This window comes from Colletotrichum chrysophilum (assembly GCF_026319265.1).
Source record: "Colletotrichum chrysophilum strain AFK26 chromosome Unknown scaffold_28, whole genome shotgun sequence".
Classification (NCBI taxonomy): Eukaryota; Fungi; Ascomycota; class Sordariomycetes; order Glomerellales; family Glomerellaceae; genus Colletotrichum; species Colletotrichum chrysophilum.
Window position 1 is genome coordinate 182,060 of NW_026517315.1, and position 16,952 is coordinate 199,011.

The 16,952-nt window shown below is 54.6% G+C and overlaps 5 protein-coding genes and 1 non-coding gene across 6 annotated transcripts; 3 read left to right on the top strand and 3 right to left on the bottom strand.

Moving 5' to 3' along the window:
- Nucleotides 1-12: 12 nt before the first annotated feature.
- COL26b_004580 (uncharacterized protein) lies at nt 13-406 on the top strand (the record flags this gene model as incomplete). The annotated part of the gene is made up of 2 exons (XM_053177454.1): nt 13-280; nt 336-406. The coding sequence occupies 2 exons, from the start codon at nt 13-15 to the stop codon at nt 404-406; spliced, it is 339 nt and encodes a 112-aa protein (XP_053038568.1).
- A 402-nt stretch (nt 407-808) lies between these two features.
- On the bottom strand, nt 809-2,953 carry COL26b_004581 (uncharacterized protein; the record flags this gene model as incomplete). Its single annotated transcript, XM_053177455.1, has 1 exon — nt 809-2,953. One exon carries the CDS (start codon nt 2,951-2,953, stop codon nt 809-811), a length of 2,145 nt encoding a protein of 714 aa, XP_053038569.1.
- A 395-nt stretch (nt 2,954-3,348) lies between these two features.
- COL26b_004582 (uncharacterized protein) lies at nt 3,349-4,794 on the bottom strand (the record flags this gene model as incomplete). Its single annotated transcript, XM_053177456.1, has 1 exon — nt 3,349-4,794. One exon carries the CDS (start codon nt 4,792-4,794, stop codon nt 3,349-3,351), a length of 1,446 nt encoding a protein of 481 aa, XP_053038570.1.
- Nucleotides 4,795-5,671: 877 nt separating this feature from the next.
- On the top strand, nt 5,672-5,752 carry COL26b_004583. Its single transcript has one exon. It is a non-coding gene; the product is annotated as a tRNA-Gly (tRNA).
- Nucleotides 5,753-6,752: 1,000 nt separating this feature from the next.
- COL26b_004584 (uncharacterized protein) lies at nt 6,753-8,432 on the bottom strand (the record flags this gene model as incomplete). The annotated part of the gene is made up of 4 exons (XM_053177457.1): nt 6,753-7,098; nt 7,147-7,824; nt 7,970-8,289; nt 8,340-8,432. 4 exons carry the CDS (start codon nt 8,430-8,432, stop codon nt 6,753-6,755), a joined length of 1,437 nt encoding a protein of 478 aa, XP_053038571.1.
- Nucleotides 8,433-14,497: 6,065 nt separating this feature from the next.
- Nucleotides 14,498-15,607, top strand: COL26b_004585 (uncharacterized protein; the record flags this gene model as incomplete). The annotated part of the gene is made up of 2 exons (XM_053177458.1): nt 14,498-14,668; nt 14,729-15,607. 2 exons carry the CDS (start codon nt 14,498-14,500, stop codon nt 15,605-15,607), a joined length of 1,050 nt encoding a protein of 349 aa, XP_053038572.1.
- Nucleotides 15,608-16,952: the final 1,345 nt, after the last annotated feature.

Genomic DNA, 16,952 nt, shown 5'->3' on the forward strand with positions numbered 1-16,952 from the left:
AGCTCCGCCACGATGCCGTCCGTCAAGAACCCGAACCACCGCTCCAAGAACCGTCTCGCGGCGCAGGCGAACAAGGCCAAGAAGGTGCGCCAGAAGCGGTCCGAGGAGAACAAGCACAAGATCGCCAAGAGCGACGCGCAGAGGGGCGCGCGGCCGGGGCTGATGCCCAACAGCGGGCCGAACGCGCCGCTGAGCAAGAAGAAGGCCAAGAAGCTCGAGAAGAAGATTGCGCATGCGATTAGGAGGAAGATGGCGGAGGATGGGGAGGTGGAGATGGCGGGTGAGTGCTCGGTCTTGGGGTAGTGGTCGTGGTTGGGGATACTGACGTGGTGTAGATCTCGAGGAAGACGAGGATGCGGAGGAAGAGAAGCCTGTTAATGAGGTGGAGATGGATAACATTGCGTGAGGAGGGAATGGACCGGAGTTGCTTCAATGTGAGAGGACGTGGAACACGGGGGGCGGATGTGGACATGCTTTGTGAGTTTCGTGGCTTTTCTTTCTATGGATGATGTATGAAAAGCTAACCCTACCCCAGTCTAGACATTGCACAAAAAGGCGAACGAATTCAGTCCGAATACAACACACACGATTTGATACCCCAATAACAAGATTGTTTGCGTTTAAGAGAGAGTTTTGCTAGCCGCGCAGTGAACCCTCAAACCCAGCGTACCCGATACTTACCACAAGGACGACAGTAGTAGAGACAGGGGTGAAGATAAGGATAACGACAAGGGTTACGAGGATAGACAACGGCGATGGACACTGCCTGGCTAACAAACTCTTTAGAAGAGAACTTGCGCTTTGGCGATTACAGGTCATCTTTCTCCTCTGTAGACTTGGGAGATGAGTTTGCCGTGCTGGTGTTGTACGGCACCTCTGAGCCGAACATGCTGGACGGAACTTGCTGGGACGGCGCCAGACTGGTACCAAAGAGACCACCTCCGCCATGAGGCCTACGAGTCGATTCCCCAAAGAGGTTGCCAACCCGGCCGGGAGCAGGGGCGGCGGCCTTCGGGATGGAGACGCTGTCTGTGGGGTTGCTCCGGGCTGGTGCTGGGTTGTAGAGAGCTTCCCCGAAGACGCCACCACGGCCGGCAGTGGTGGGAATCGACGAGTTGTATTTGAGGCTCTGGACTGGTGCTGGATTGTAGTGCTCCGGAGCGAGACTGTTCCTGAAGATGGAAGAGCGGCTGGGAGGTGCGGGTGCAGCAGCGCTTGGGCCAAGCTCCGTGCCGAATGCGTCGAGCTCTGCGGGCTCCGTGGAGCTAGACGTCGGCGACGGCGACGGCGCTGTCATGACGGGATCGCTGTCTTCGGGGGTGTATGTCTGCGCCTGCTCCCTTGCCCTGCGAGCACGCACGCGGGCGCGGAGGTCCCGGGCGGCTTGGTGGGGGAGCTCAGCCTGGCTTCGGCGGGTGGACCTGTCGGACGTTGCGCCGGTGGCGTCGAGGTCGAGCAGGCGGTCGCCTTCGCGGTACATTGCTTCCATCTCGCGTTCGGTGGCATCTTGGGACAGGGCCGTGGAAGAAGCGGAGGAAGCTGGCTGCTGGCGAGGTGCATGGGAAAGCGTACTCTGGGCTGAGGTGGGAATAGTCGAGGGCGTGGGAGAGCCGACTATGTGGAATATGCTGCTGCGCGCTTCACGGCGGGGCTGACGCTGGCCACCATTAGATATAGCGCAGGACCCCAGGCGCCTCCCAAAGGTCTGGGGCGGGCCTGAGGATCCGACGGACTTGGAAGATCCAGCAGAGGGCGTTGCGTCAGGGGGAGGGAGGAGGACCCCGTTACGCTCGATGAAGGAGGGGCCTGGCTGGTACGACTGCCACAGCTCCTTCAGGTCGTGTGTGTCATTCCGATCCTGCAGAAGCTGGTCGAGCTGCCTGTCTAGGAGCGGGGCAGCCGCTGTTGGGTTGGGCTGGCTTCTCGAAGGGGTGGACTGCATCGAGGCGTAGTTGAAGAGGGATGGCTGACTCCGAGGGCCAGCTTGGCTGGTATTGTTGGACTGAGACGAACTCAAAAAGGAAGGGCCCCCACATGTTCCCGCATTGCCGGGCGACTGAGGCACTGCCGGTCTGTTGCTCTGCAGATTGCGCAATGCTCCTCCAAAGAGATCGAGATTTCTGACGGCTGGCAGCGCGTGAGAAGGTCGGGTTGTCGGAGGGGCCTGGCCAGCTCTCCAGCTGCGGAAGATCTGATTGACGGCGTCAACGGCGCGGTCCTGCTGCTGCTTGTTGACAAAGCCGCCGTTGTCTAGGAGTGAGGGCACCTCGCCGAAGAAGCGGTCCTTGAAGATGGCCTGGCGCATCAGGCTCATCTTCGCCATCTCAGTGGCGATTCTTTGCTCCGACTCGCGGGCCTCCCGCTCGTAGTTCAGGAGGATAGTCTTGGTGTCTATGCCAGCGAGGATGCTAGAGGTTTGGAGTTGGGAGTCTCGGGCGGTGGGCGCAGATGAGGAGTTCTGGAGGAAAGAGCTTGTCGTGGGCGTGTTGAAGGGGGTGGCGGACGAGGAGCTCACGACAATGAAGCCGTCATCAGCCTGCTTCTCGGCTCCGCTGGGGGAAAAGAGCGGGACTTCGGGGATGTTGAAGACCGACGCGGTGCCCCGGCTGGCGACCAGAAACGCGGCCTCCGGAATAGTTGCCGTGAGCGGGAACGACATGCACATGGGAACGCCGTGGATGTGCGTGTTCTTGTCCATGTGGAGGTCTCTCCGGGCGAGGATGAAGTTTCGGAGAGAGTGGATCGCGTCGTGCCAGCCGACGAGGTACGTCGCCTGGTCGAGGGTTTGCGAGCTCGTGTCACGGCTCGCGTGAACCTTGGCCTCGCAGCTGAGGATGCGGCAGACGGCTTCGAGGGCTTCGCCTGCATCGTCGATCTTGACTGCGTTGCAAATGAAATCTGTGGTGAAGGCTAGGGAGTGTCTTGGGTGGAAGACGAGGCGCTGTTCGGACATGTTGGCGGCTTTGGTGAGAGTGGGAATGATTGGGTCAAGTCAGGAAGGCTGAGTTGCGGATGGTGATGGATGAGTGACCTGCGGGAGAAGACTGCTTTTGTACGCATAACAACCGGTCTCTCTGGGGAAGAATATGACATCTACACGCTTCTGGAGCTGCGTGGAGGGAGGCTGAAGGCCCGTTTGTCTGTGTTGAGACAAGATCCCGCACGACGGGTAAGTGCGGTTTCTGAGGCTTTCATCACTATCTGGCAGAGTGACAGGTCTCGAACCTGAGACTTTTGATCGGGGCATTTCTGTCTTTGTCGGAACTTTTGATTTGAAGAAGATGAGGAGGGATTTCTTGTTCTCACAAACACCCGCAGAAAGCATGGGCGTCCTCAAACGACCAACAATCAACTGCTGAAGGAAGCTTCGTCACCCCACCATTCAGACTCCCCCCATGGGCCAACCCCCGGTCCTTTGAAGATCTTCCCGCCCTTCCACACCCAACCGATGTTATCAATCTTCTGGAGCACCTTGACATCTTCCACTGGGTTCTCCAACACGCCAATCACGTCCGCCTCATACCCGACCCTCAACTGCCCCGTCTTGGGTACCTGGCTCCCGACGCTCAAAGGCCCGTTCGCTGTGGCCGCCTTGATGGCCTCCAGGTTGCTCATCCCGGCCTTCACAGCCGACTCAAGCTCCATGGCCATGTTGAACCCTGGTCCTGTATCCGTGCCCAAAGCGATGGGGAGGCCCTGCTCGATGGCCATCTTGTACGCCACCAGGTGATTCTCGGCGCAAATCTTGGCTTTCTCATAGGCGTACTTCGGGATCCCCTCGCCGCCGCTATCAATGATCATGTCCATGATGAGACGCGTGGCAATGTAGATGGTCCCCTTCTCCTTGATGAGATCGATGCACTCCTGGTCTGCAAACGAGACGTGTTCCACTGTGGTCACGCCGGCTTTGACCGCCGCCATAATGCCAGGCTTGCCGTGCACATGCGCCGCAACAGCTCTCCCCTGCCTCGTCGCCTCCTCTACGATGGTCTGCAGCTCCTCGGGACTAAACTGCGCATACAACGGGTTATCGTCGCGGGACATTACACCGCCCGACGCAAGGATCTTGATGCATTTGGCCCCGCGCCGGATCTGCAGCCGGACCGCCTTCCGACACTCGTCCACCCCATCCACAAGCATGGTCGAGAAGGTTCCAAAATGACCAGGGGAGATCTGTGAAACGCCGAGGTTGAGGAGGACATCCCCGGCCGGCAGCGAAAAGATATCGCCGTGTCCTGCCGTCTGGCTCAGGCACGACCCGGAGCTGTAGACGTTCGGTCCCACGATGGTGCCCTCTTCAATGACTTTGCTGATCTCGCAGCCTAGACCGGCGACGTCGCGCATGGAGGTGTAGCCGCGCTGAATGGCCAGCCAGCAGCCGCGGGTGAGGCGCGCCCCCATGGCGGAGGGGTGCTCGGTGAGGATACCCAGGTACGCGTCGCCGTTGCCAGCGTCGTTGGGGCTGCCCATCATGAAGTGCGCGTGGCAGTCCCATAGTCCCGGCATGAGGTAGGGCACGGTGTAAGATCTGTGGGGGGCGTCGGTATACTTTGACGGGATGTCGGATTGCGGGCCGATCCAGGCGATGAACTTGTCTGCGATGACGAGGGCGGAGTCTTTGACGGGCTCGCCGTCGCCTGGGATCAGGAGGCCGGCTTTGATGACGGTGATGATCACCTTCTTCTGGGGTTGAATGTCTTCATTTTGGAAGGGGACGGATGGGTATTTGGGGCGAAAGGTGCCGCCGAGGGATGTTGAGTACATTGGCGGCTGCTGAACTAGACGTCTGGTCATCTTGAGGAGATGCTGGGTTGTTGAGTGTGATGACACGTTGTATGTGAAGAGTAGTTGATTTAGAGATCTGTTTAAAAGCATCACAGAGCATTTTATGGGTGAATCTCAGCATTCCCCTTGGAGCTGTACCGCATTGGGATCGAGGGGGCTGACTGTGCGGTTGAGCTGACCTGAACAGGAAGGTGAGGTTGCTGAAGGATCGGTGGCGGGCCAATCGGGAACAAATGTTACACCAGGATTCAGGCCGCTTATCCGCTCGCCAGTATCACTGGGAACACCTAGAAAGGATGAACGACAAGTTGATTTTTGATTATGATTGGGAAGCTGGGATTTCGACGAGACCGCCTATTTTCCTGTATCTGCGCTGCTATATTGACTGTTGCTTTACTCTTCGTGGTTGCTTCTATCGTCGTCATCGTCGTCGTCGCCGTCATCGCTGTTTGTCGTCCGGGAAAGTAGTCCTGAAGCACGCAGGATATAGCCTCGCAGCCACAGAGTAAATAGGCAGTCTCACTTTGAATGGAGTGAGAGACAAGTCTGAAGACCTCTAGCTTGTCAGTTATAGTACTAGGTAGTAGAGGCAGAAGATATGGCCCGAGGCATTCGGTAGGATGGTTTCCAATCTGCCTAGTCCCCACCGTAACTTTCCTTAACGAGACACCGTATGAAAAATGTTCTCCCGTTGATCCTCGATCATTTTTCTCCTGGCTCTCGATATGAAGTCGGGTTCACTCAGCCCTACGGGGCCCCATCAAGGACCCTCTGTGGATGCCTTCCCCATCCTTCACGATGCCCTCATCTCCACCCCAGCGCACAACTCGACTTGAAATACCGCAACCCTGCCTGGCTCCAGCATCGAATTGCGATCATTACGACTGCGCCGATGGTTTAGTGGTAAAATTCTCCGTTGCCATCCAGCAGCGTCGGGGAGCCGGGGGTTCGATTCCCCCTCGGCGCATCTTTTTGCTTCTGCTGGTCAAGCAAGAGCTACCTTTTTGATATGTGGGCACCCAGGTCCCTCAGCTCGATTATTCCAACGGGCTCCAAAGACTTCAACGCACTTTGTGCGGCATAGTGGCGTGAATACAACTAACTGAGTTGCCCGGATCTGGTGTCCGGAAGCCGTCGCCGGATGACCCACCTTTGCCGGACCCGGCCCGGCCCCCTCCCGTTCTTGCCCTTGGTCAATGTCCCAGCTGAGCGCCCTCCCACTCGTATATATATGACACAGCGCATGGTCTATTTAAACTTTGTCGACTTCGGACGGTCGTCACCTCTTATGCCTCACTGCGGGGGACGCTCACTTGGTTCCTCTGGCAGGCAACTCGGCTCCGAAGTCCTGAGCCATCTTAACCTGCCACTTCCTCCTGCTGTCTATCGAAGATCTAAGTGAGACCCAAATACACGAGTATGGTGATTCTGGATATATACCGAGACACGAAGAAATACATGATGGACGGCTAGACGGGACTCAATGGAACACGGATCTTGGTGGTGCATCGGGCAGGAGGTTTGGTGTCATCGTCTACCCAAGTCAGCTTCACATAGGCGGACTCGGAGGCAGAAATCTGACTGCGTCTCTTGTGCTCATCTCAAACACCAATCATCGACGCATTGATGTGCAGGATTCAATATTGATGTGCTTAAGTCTTCAGACCACGTCAACATGACTGCCTAGGCAAGACATTACCCCGGAACAGTTCAAATTCTTCCAGAATGTGCGACAAGTGCCTCGAAACATCAAGTCACATGGGGACAAGTGATAGTACGTTATGTGTGAATTGGTCCACAGGAACTAAAAGTAAATCTAGCAAGCGAGTGCCATAGTGGTATCAAAGCAAGATATGAACAAGAGTATTATAGACGATATCCCCCCTTTTTGATTGTCAATGTGACAGTCTATGAACATTCCACAGTAACCTCCATATTGATATTAGCGAGCTTCTTCCAAGAAGACTCTAAACGGTCTTCTCAGGGAGAGAGCTGTGGGCAGAGCCTCCAACGGTCTGGTCGTGGCTGCTTCCGCTGCCGACGAGGTCGGAGACGTGGCGGGTGACCTCGACATAGTCGTAGGCGAACTCGCCGAGCTGGGTGTCATCGAGACCGAGGTCCTCGTCATCGACGTGGACACGGAGGCTGAGACCGGGGATGAGGTTCATGAGGAAGAGGATCAGGCAGGTCAGGACGAAAGACCAGGCGAAACCGGCGACGGAACCAGCAAGCTGGTAGCCGAGCTGGACGTAGTTGTGCTCGATCCAGCCACCATCGATGACCAAGGCACCATCGAGAGCAGCAATGTAGGAACTGCATTTTGTTAGCAGTGTTCCCCACGAAGAGGTGCAAGGGACTTACGCAGCAAAGATACCGGTCATGATGTTGCCGAGGATACCACCGACGCCGTGAACAGCGAAGACATCCAGGCCATCGTCAATGCCAAGGAGGAACTTGAGCTTGGTCGCAAAGTTGCAGCCAATTCCACCAACGATTCCGAAGATGACGGAAGCCCAGGGAGTGACGAAACCAGCACCGGGGGTAATAGCCACAAGGCCAGAAATGGCACCAGAGCAGAATCCGATCGTCGACCACTTCTTCTCGAGGCGGTAGTCGAGCAGCATCCAGGTCACACCGCCAACACCAGCAGCGAGGTTGGTGTTGAAGCAGGCCATGACAGCACGGATGTTGGATGCAAGGGCAGAACCGCCGTTGAAGCCGAACCAACCGACCCAGAGGAACACGGTGCCAAGCACAACATGGGTGACATTGTGGGGACGGTAGGGGAGACCGTGAACCTTGTTGTAACCGGTGCGCTTGCCGAGCATGAGGGAGTAGGCGAGAGCGGCGGAACCGGAGGAAATGTGGACGGGAGTACCTCCGGCAAAGTCGAGGGAGCCGAGGGTGAACAGCCAGCCGTTGCCGTTCCAGGTCCAGTAAGCAATCGGGTCGTAGACGATGGTGGCCCAGATGAAGGCGAACACCATGGCGGGGAGGATGCGACCGCGGTCGGCGATGGCACCAAGAGCGAGGGCAGGACTTTTTTTTCGTGTTAGTTCCTGGTGTGTCCGGCAAATCTTGAGACCTGCGTCGCAGCGGGCGCTCTCATGCACATGTGCGGCGTCGACCAAAATCTCACCACAGATACGCGATGATACGACGGAGAGGGGGGAGGTCTACTCACGTAATGGCAGCGAACATGCCCTGGTAGAGGCAGAACAGAATATCCGGGAGCTTAGTCGAGCCGACGGAGGGCTGGGCGACGACATCCTTCAGACCAAAGTTCGACATGTCGCCGAGGAAGACGGAGCCGGTGTGAGAGAAGGTCAAGGTGTAACCCCAGAAGAACCATTGGAAGCCCACCACTCCAACACATATCATCGATATCAGAATTAGGGACAGCGCCGACTTGCGGCGAGCCAGACCCGAGTAGAAGAAACCGACACCGGGAATCATGAGCAGCACGAGTGCTGAGCAGACCATGATCCAGGCCATATCACCAGACTATCAAAGTCAGACATGCTCGAAGATCCCCTTCTCAACGGTAAACTGACCTCGTAGAAGACATTGAAGTCGGTGACGTTGGTCGAGTAGCCGGCGTCGGCCTCGCCCTCGGTTCCATTGTAAGGAAGGGCGTAGAGAGACATCTTGGTGGTTGTGCGCCGGCGCGAGTGCGGTCAATGGATATTAGTTGGCGAGATAGAACCTAAGAATTGTCTCTTCTTTCGCCGGGCCACTCGTCCTCGTGAACGGCGAGCAGACGTCGAAGAGGGTGGAATGGAAATGGGGTGCGGCAGGGAGGAAAGCAACGGAGGGAAGGGGGAGACCACGGTTATGAAGTCTTGCCGCCGGGTCTAGGCTAGATAAATAATACGGAGCAAAATTATCAGGCAGGCCGGGGCGTGGGCGTCGCCTTGGACCTTCGGTCCTCGTGGTAAGCTGGCCGACATTGTGCATACAGTATCTCTTGATATGGAACTCCCCCGAACAGGGTAGGGATGGGCAGCCCATGGAACTGGTGCAGAAGAGATGATGAAGGGGAGCTCAGAGACCGAAGAGATGGGACGGGGAGCAAGCTGATTGCTCAGTCCTCTATGCCGGGAACACCAATAGCGCAGGGCCAAGGGGTGGGGAGGAAAGCATAAAAAAGGGCGAGATGGATTCGAGGTGCATGCTGAGAAGGGCATCTTGGGACGAGCTTCCCAAATCCTTCTCTGTCTCCGAGAGACGAGACTAGGCCGCGCCGTGTTCCTCTGCCGGGTAGCAGTGGTACGAGGTCCGTCTGGCTACGAGAGAGCTTCATCGAGAACGCCCTACCCACGCTGATAGATACGTACCTGTACACCACATGCTTGCGAACCCATGCTCGTGGCCCATGTCTCCAGGTCTTGTGTGGGTCGGGAAACATGTGGGAACTGATAAGGGATTTGGAGTGAGAGAGACCGGGGTGTGGACGGTCGTGAGGTGAGTCGTCTAGGATCGGGGGACTCGGATGGAAGCTAATTCAGGCCCTTCGACGGTGCCGTGGTTCTTGGCAAGCTGGGCCATTGAACGTTCTTCTGTCCGTTGACCACAGTCAAACAACCTGGCGCTGAAGAGATCTTCAAAGGCCTGTAAATACGATGAAGTGTTTGCCCCCAACATCTCTGATGGCTTGTGCTCAGTTGATCAGATCCCCGTATGCGGAGAGAATCAACAACCCCCAGGGCTATCCACAGGCCCAGCAGCCCGCAGGTCTGAATGCCCCATCGTCCGGTGTTGCTGTTCGTTTGTTTATCGGACGGCACGGAAAACTCGTAGGGAAACGGTAGGTAACTTCGGGGTCTTGCACCGCGGCGCAAGGTAGTCCCTCGGGCTCGAGAGTATGTCGACATTGAATGCAACACTGAAAACCAGGACAAAGTTTTCCTCGTCTAGCGCCCAGATTGCGACACGATCCAGACTGTGCTGGCGCAAGCAACAGCCTGACCCGAGACAGCCAAGGCTGCAAGAAGTAGGCGATCAGAACACTTTGAGATTGAAGGAAAACCGATGAGGAGGCATGCTGTGCCTCAGCAACGCGAGCCGCAACGGTAAAGACGTATTTGTGAGGCGCGCGGCCAATTGAAAGTGTTTCATTTCCCTTCCCTGCGAGATGCTTAAGGCACCTCGTAAGCCCGCGCTCGCCGGCTCTTCCTGGCCACGGCCGAGTGGGGGTGAGTTCGGGCCAGCAGCAGGCATCGCCGTGGATTGGATTGCCTTTTTTCAGTTGACTTGCGTATTGATTTGATGCAAGAACACCTCTGTGGTGCCATCCGATAGAACGTCCAAGCATTGAATCTTGAGCAAAGATGTTATTTGTTGCTATCCCTAGCCGCCGCCTGCTGTCTGGGAAGCAATGACAACACATAGCGGCACTGGTCCAAGATTAGAGCCATGCGCCAAACGAATCCTGCGCGTTGCCGCATTCCAGAAGACTTCCGATCGGAGACGCGGACGGGACTTGGTTTGAAGCGGGCCGCTTGATGGGAGGATGCCTGTCATCGCACCGACTCAAATCTTCGCACGAGCGATTGTGTGCGAAGGGATGCATGCGACCGTGCCTGTCGACAGGGCTGGGGCATGGTTTGCAGCTTGCGCGACGCCACAACCTCGTTGAATGTTGACATCAAACATGGGAAGCTGTGTCAGAGTTTCACGACTTGTTCTGGCGGACGTTGTATCTCATCCTTCCGGCTTCTACAAATATCAACCAATGGAGCATTGACAGACGACGCTGCCGGCAGGATCACCAGTTCCGAATCCTAGATACATTGACGCAGCCACAAGCTTCTGTGCGCGGCGAGAAGGCTTGGATCGTCAGCAAACCGCCGTTAAGGTTTGACAAGACTAGCTTCGCGCCATCTGCTGAGCTATCGAGACGTTCGGGACGGAAAAGCAATAAGGTGGGAGCGTTCTGACATTGGAGAAGATTGCTTCCGGTCCCGTTTGTGCGGGAAGAAGCAACGATACCGGAGAGCCTCTTCATCACACCCCGAGGGAAAGGCTTCACAAGAAGAAAGCCCTATGTCGCAGACCGCGCTGGATCGCGGACTGCGACTTGGGTGCCAAACCTCTACGAAGCTGGGCCAGGTCTCAGATGTCCAAGGTGCACTCAGCGAGACGGTCTGGGAGGCCCCAGGGCCGGTGGACAGAGACCGAATCGCTAATCTGAGCTTACATCGGAGCGAGCTGGACGGGGATATGTCGGGCCCCAGAAGCGGAAAGGTGGGTTGGTTAGGCGAGCGTGGCCGGGGCTGGTTCCGTGGATGGCTTTGATTGCAGCGGCTGGCCACGTTGATTCGCGCAGGACCGTTGGAAGGATCCTGCAAGACGCAAGACTTTTGCTTTTGTTGGTCTGGCTTCTGCTGCTGCGCCGTAGGCTGAAATGTCGGGAATCCTTCAGGTCCACCAATAGATAAGACACTGGCACATGTGCAATAGGCAGGCCGCGGGTGCTCAAAGGACGTTGAGCGGTAAGTAATTGGAATGTCTAAGAGACGCCATTGAGTGTGGCCTGATATGGTGTATCTATTCAACTATGGGGTGGCTGTTGGATATCGATGGTTGACTGATGCAGCCAAGCGACTCGTGGATGACGGGGCTGACTGGTGGCCATTGGCAGGTGACGGCGGACAACTTGAGGGCAAGATAGTATGGGAGTCGCAGGCTTGAGGATATCCATTGATATTCAGAATGACTTTGCTTGATTTCACTTATCGAGCTGAAAAAACAGCCGTGGTTGTGGCGTCGTAGATTGCCCACGATGCGGGTGACGAGAACGCCCAGTGGACGACTTCACAAGCCAAAAGTGTGAGGTGGTGTCTTGGAAGAAGCCAAAGTGTCGTCATAGTTGCCCGGATGGAGCACGGAGATGTTAAAGCCAAGACATTGAATTGCCTTCGAGACCTCTCATTTGATGGCAAAGTCTCATGGTTGTTCAATATGATCCATCAAGAGGGAATGTTGTCGATGGTGGTGGCACGCAGTATGGATCATGGACGGGCTGAATGATTTGAAGTGGATGAACCAAGGCCAGTGCTCACCTCTTTTTCTCCGGATGCCCAGACCGAGGCTTCTCCAATAGCAGCACCGGGAAAGCGTCTTGTACTCACCATGTATCCAGAGGAAGGGTACGCTAATAGGAAGCTGCTGCGTCTGGCTCCATTTCTGCTGCCTTGTGGACAGTGGATAATCTCTTAAGTGACAGGACATGAACCACCACCCTCCCTCCACCCACCCGCCGCGAAAGACTCTCTCCACTGCCACGAAGCCTTTAAGAGAAGCTGCTTCACAGGTGCTTCCCCATTCGTCAAAGCTTCTTATCTCTCGGCATGGTGGAGGCTTCTGTCTAGCGTCATCTTGGCACTGATAAGGCCAGCCAGGGTCCGCTGGAACCAACCGAACCCATGCCCGTCATGCAAGGGTCCCCCCATGTCCCCCTTTCTCTTCCCACCTCGACCGGTTGAAATGGACTGGACCGTTGAATGTCAGACTGACGGTCGACCAACTTTGACCGAAAGAAGCCTGAGGGAAGCATTGCAGGTGGCCTGTTGGGTGACATTGCACATCTATCCTGCTGCTGCATTTTACGGAGCCCTCGTCCAGCTCACAACCCAGGCCGTCGGGTTCAACCAAACATGGACCACCTGGAAATGCCCCTCATCGTCTAATTCATGCGCTCAACGTCACCAGCTCATCTCTATTCAATGGAATTCACTCGTCTTATCTAGACATGAGGAAATCAATGTTTTCCATCGTCGATTGAGCACTTGTGAAGTCTTGTAAGAGACGGGCCGCGAGACTGGCCGTCTTGCTGCACATTTACGGTCGACCGCCACACCCCTACCGTCTCATATCCGCGTCCCCATTCGCGTCCTGGTTCGACTTCCATCCCCGCCCAGCCTGGACTGCATCGGCTCAGAGAAGCCGGATAGCGCTTTTCTGCTCTTGTGATGCAGATAGTCTGATACCGCAGATATCGCAGCAATCTCTGATAGCTGTTCACCGATTGTCTGACACGTCTTTGCCCCTCCTGCTGGCCGTGCGCTGGCGCATTTTGATTCAGCTGTCACTCGCTTTCTGTCCTCGGGGTCAATCTCATCCCCCGCCATTCCCATGGACTTGTGGCCATCATTATTGCCAAGCATGCCTCTAAGTGAAGATAAACTCAACGCCATATCTAGACTCTGTACCCAGCAGCCCCTCGCAAACGCGAACAAAACTGTCAATATCGGAGGTCTATCATAGTTTCGAGAAGTGAAGTCGAAATAGACCATCTTGAACTACTAGAACACTCTTCATCACGTCACACAGCGGCCGCACGGAGCTTTTAGAGTTCTTAGACCACACCTGTTCCTGCTCCTGCCGTCCCGTCAATCTGGTATCGTCCCACTGACTTGCGTTCTTGCGGGCGTTCTCACCCATCCATGTCTTGGCCGAGCACCCGACCAGAACCACTCAAACCATCTCTTCGCCATCTGAGCGCTTGCTGTAGCCATTCACGTGTCTGCGGGCGCAAGACTCGCGGGTTACTTATACCGGCTTCACCCCTCTCTCCAAATGTTTGGTGATTGCGCCGCGAGGGTTCATCTCCCAAGATATTCCAGTGATACTCGAACGATGCTCGATGACGGCATTCGCTCACACTCCCTACCCGCAACTGTAACAAACCGAGCCATGCTATGTTTCAAAGAAGTCCATCTAACATGCTGATTACGATCTTGAATTGAGAATGAATTATGCAACAGGCTCACGCCGTGAGAGCGTTCTCTATGTTTGACGGTGAAGGGATACGATCAGCAACAGGTTTTTTCTAACCTTGGTCTACTGTGGTAACCAGACTTCGTCTCACGAAACAGGCAAAACGAGCTTCAAATCGAAGTGTCTGATGCCGATGCCAACCGGCGAACACGAGGTTTCATTTCAGTGGGAACACCGACTCGAGATGAATTTCGGAAGTGCCACAAGACGGATAAATCAGACTTTCGAATGAGCGCAGAAGTGTATGACGAGCAGATTGATCGCTGAGGCAAGTGAAGAGACTTGCAACTTGGCAGTCGCTGTCATTTCCGAGACAGAAGACATGACTGTGTGCAACAAATCCCAGTAGAGGATTCATTCACGCACAAATTCATCTCTGGCTCTTAGGTAGATCTAACTTCCTTCGAGTCCTTCTTGGCATTGGAGAGAGCGTCTAGAGCATATGAACCATAGTTGGCACGGCGTTGATGAGGAGGTTCTGGGCAGCAGTCTCGTCGGCATGGAGCATCCCATGCAATCAAAGAGTTACCATTGTTCTCCATCCCCAGCATTTGTAATCGGGTCCGAGAGCCATTTGTAGGGTCAAGAATCTGAGAAAAGTTTTGTCATTCATTGATTGATACTAGGTTGTGTTGGTTATGGTGGCGATTTCATCAACGGCGTTTAAACAAGTTGCCGCTTGCTTCGCAGGTTCTTGCATAACACCACAACTGTGGATGTGAACGGCGTCAAAACAACACCGCGGGATACAATAGCCGTCCGCAGCTCTTTTAGTGTCAAACTGACTCATAATGAGTAAACCAAATTGACATAATAGCGACAGTATTTAGTTTGCAAGCTTCTTCGATTATAGCATGTATGGTTTCTGAAACATAAGCAACATCTTACACACCTCTTTTTGACTCTACTTGCTGCAAAAGCCTTCTCAAACATGTATTTTCCCTCAAAGACCCAGGCCTGGAAGGTCACCGACATTCGAAGCGACAACTTTGACGGATTTCAGCTGATCGAAGACGTTCCCGTAAGCACCCTAGGTGATGATGACGTTCTCGTCCAGATTGAGGCCGTTTCCCTCAACTACCGAGACCTGGCCATCCCCAGAGTACGTGCTTCCGAAGTTGACTCTAATCGGCCTCCGTTACCCAAGTGCTGATAAACCCAGGGCTTATACCCGTTCGCGATGAAGACACCTGTTATTGCGGGTTCCGACGGCGCAGGCACAGTTTTGGCTGTTGGGCCCAAGGTGACAGACTTCACTGCTGGTGATAAGGTCTGCACCTTGTTCAACGAACTGCATCAAACCAACCCTATCACACCTGAGGCCGTGGGCAGTGGCTTGGGCGGGGCTGTTGATGGCACTCTGCGCAAGTACGCCGTGTTCCCAAATCACGGCCTTGTCACTGCTCCGTCGACTCTGAGCTCCATCGAAGCTAGCACTTTGACTTGTGCGGCTTTGACAGCTTGGAATGCCCTTTTCGGGTTGAAGAAGCTGAAGCCGGACGATTGGGTTCTGGTTCAAGGCACCGGCGGCGTCAGCCTGGCCGCAATCCAATTCGCCGTCGCAACAGGGGCAACGGTCGTGGCAACTACATCTTCGAACGACAAGGCTGACACCCTGAAGAAGATGGGTGTTTCTCATGTCATCAACTATCGAGAGGTTGCCGAATGGGGAAATGCCGCCAGAGCCCTTACTCCGAAGGGACTTGGCTTCGATCATATCCTCGAGATTGGCGGAGCAGCCACTGTGGCACAGTCTTTGAAGGCTATCAAACTCGAAGGCATTATCACGATCATTGGCTTCTTGACCTCCACCGAGAATGACAAGCAGCCGAGTTTGATGGAAGCCCTGAACCATATTTGCACTGTTCGGGGCATCTTTGTCGGGTCTCGGGAGCAATTTGTGGAAATGAATCGTGCTATCGATGATTGGAAGATCAAGCCTGTCGTCGACGCCAAGGTTTTCTGTTTCGGAGAGGCAAAGGCGGCTTATGATTGTCTTTGGGATAGGATGAACTTCGGAAAAGTGGTTATCAGGATCTAAACACATTTAGAAAAAGAAAAGAGAAGGCTACCAAGGGAAGGGCAAATGTTTACTGTTCTACGTACAGAGTCGAGATCTTAGTCTCTTGAAGCTTGGTCTATATGCTGCCCTCTTGTGAGCTCAATCCTACTTCTATTGAGTTTCCTATCGTTTGACTGACCGCTCCTAGTCCGACTAGGCTTGTAGCATGGGGTAGTTACTATGTTATGCCATGCGAGCAGCGACTGCCGTTCACGAGTTTTCTCTGATCTGCAGACTTCGGGTGGACGTATTCCCTGTGATTATAAGTTTAGACATCTCATATCTCGAGGGTTGTTAAGAGCATACAGGATATGTACAATTTACATTGTCGAAAGAATCATACTTTCATGCGTAGCAACTCGGTTATGGGATATCGATCCCATGAGTGCTCATCTGCATAAAAGAGCGGTGTCCGTCCGCGCTTATCTACCGAACTAGGACTAGCCTTTCCTGTGTCTAGGAGTAGTGTCACAATTTTAGCCGAGCCTGTACCTGCAGCATATGAGAGTGGTGTGCGGCCTGAGTTATCCTTCAAGTCCACCTCGACCCTGTCAGTGCTCAGCAAAAGCTCAACACTTTCCGAAGAACCACCAAAGACGGCTGCAGCATATGAGAGTGGCGTCCGACCTAAGTAATCCTTCGAGTCCACCTCAACCCTACCAGTGTCCAGCAAAAGCTTAACATTTTCTGGGTGACCAAATTCAGCGTATGAGAGTGGTGTTCGGCCCGTGTTATCCTTCGAGTCCACCTCAACCCTGCCAGTGTTCAGCAGAAGATTAAGACTTTTTGGAAAAGTACGACCTGCAGCATATGATAGCGGCGTCCGGCCTGAGGTGTCCTTCAAGTCCACCTTAACCCTACCAGTGCTCAGTAAAAGATTAACAATTTCCGGAGATCTACCACCTGCAGCATATGATAGCGGCGTTCGGCCGAATGTATCCTTGGAGTTCACGTCGGCTTTGCCCCTCTCAAGAAGAAGCATTACGACGACTGAAGTTTGCTGGCTGAACGCGGCGTATGATAGTGGGGTTCGACCCTCGTTGCATCTAGAGTCTACCTGGACTGCACCTGATCCAAGGAGTAGCTTTACAACGGCAGAATGGCCGTTTTGGGAGGCATGAGAGAATGCCGTTCGACCATTTATGTCCTTGTTCTCAACGCAGATTCGGCCAGTTCCTATGAGCAACCTTACAATAGCTTCATGCCCGTGCTTAGAAGCATGAAGAAATGGTGTCACACCTTTGTTGTCTTTTTGGTCGATGTTTAATTGGTCAATATCCAGTAAGAACTTGCACATGGCCAGATTTTCGGTTTTAGCGGCGTT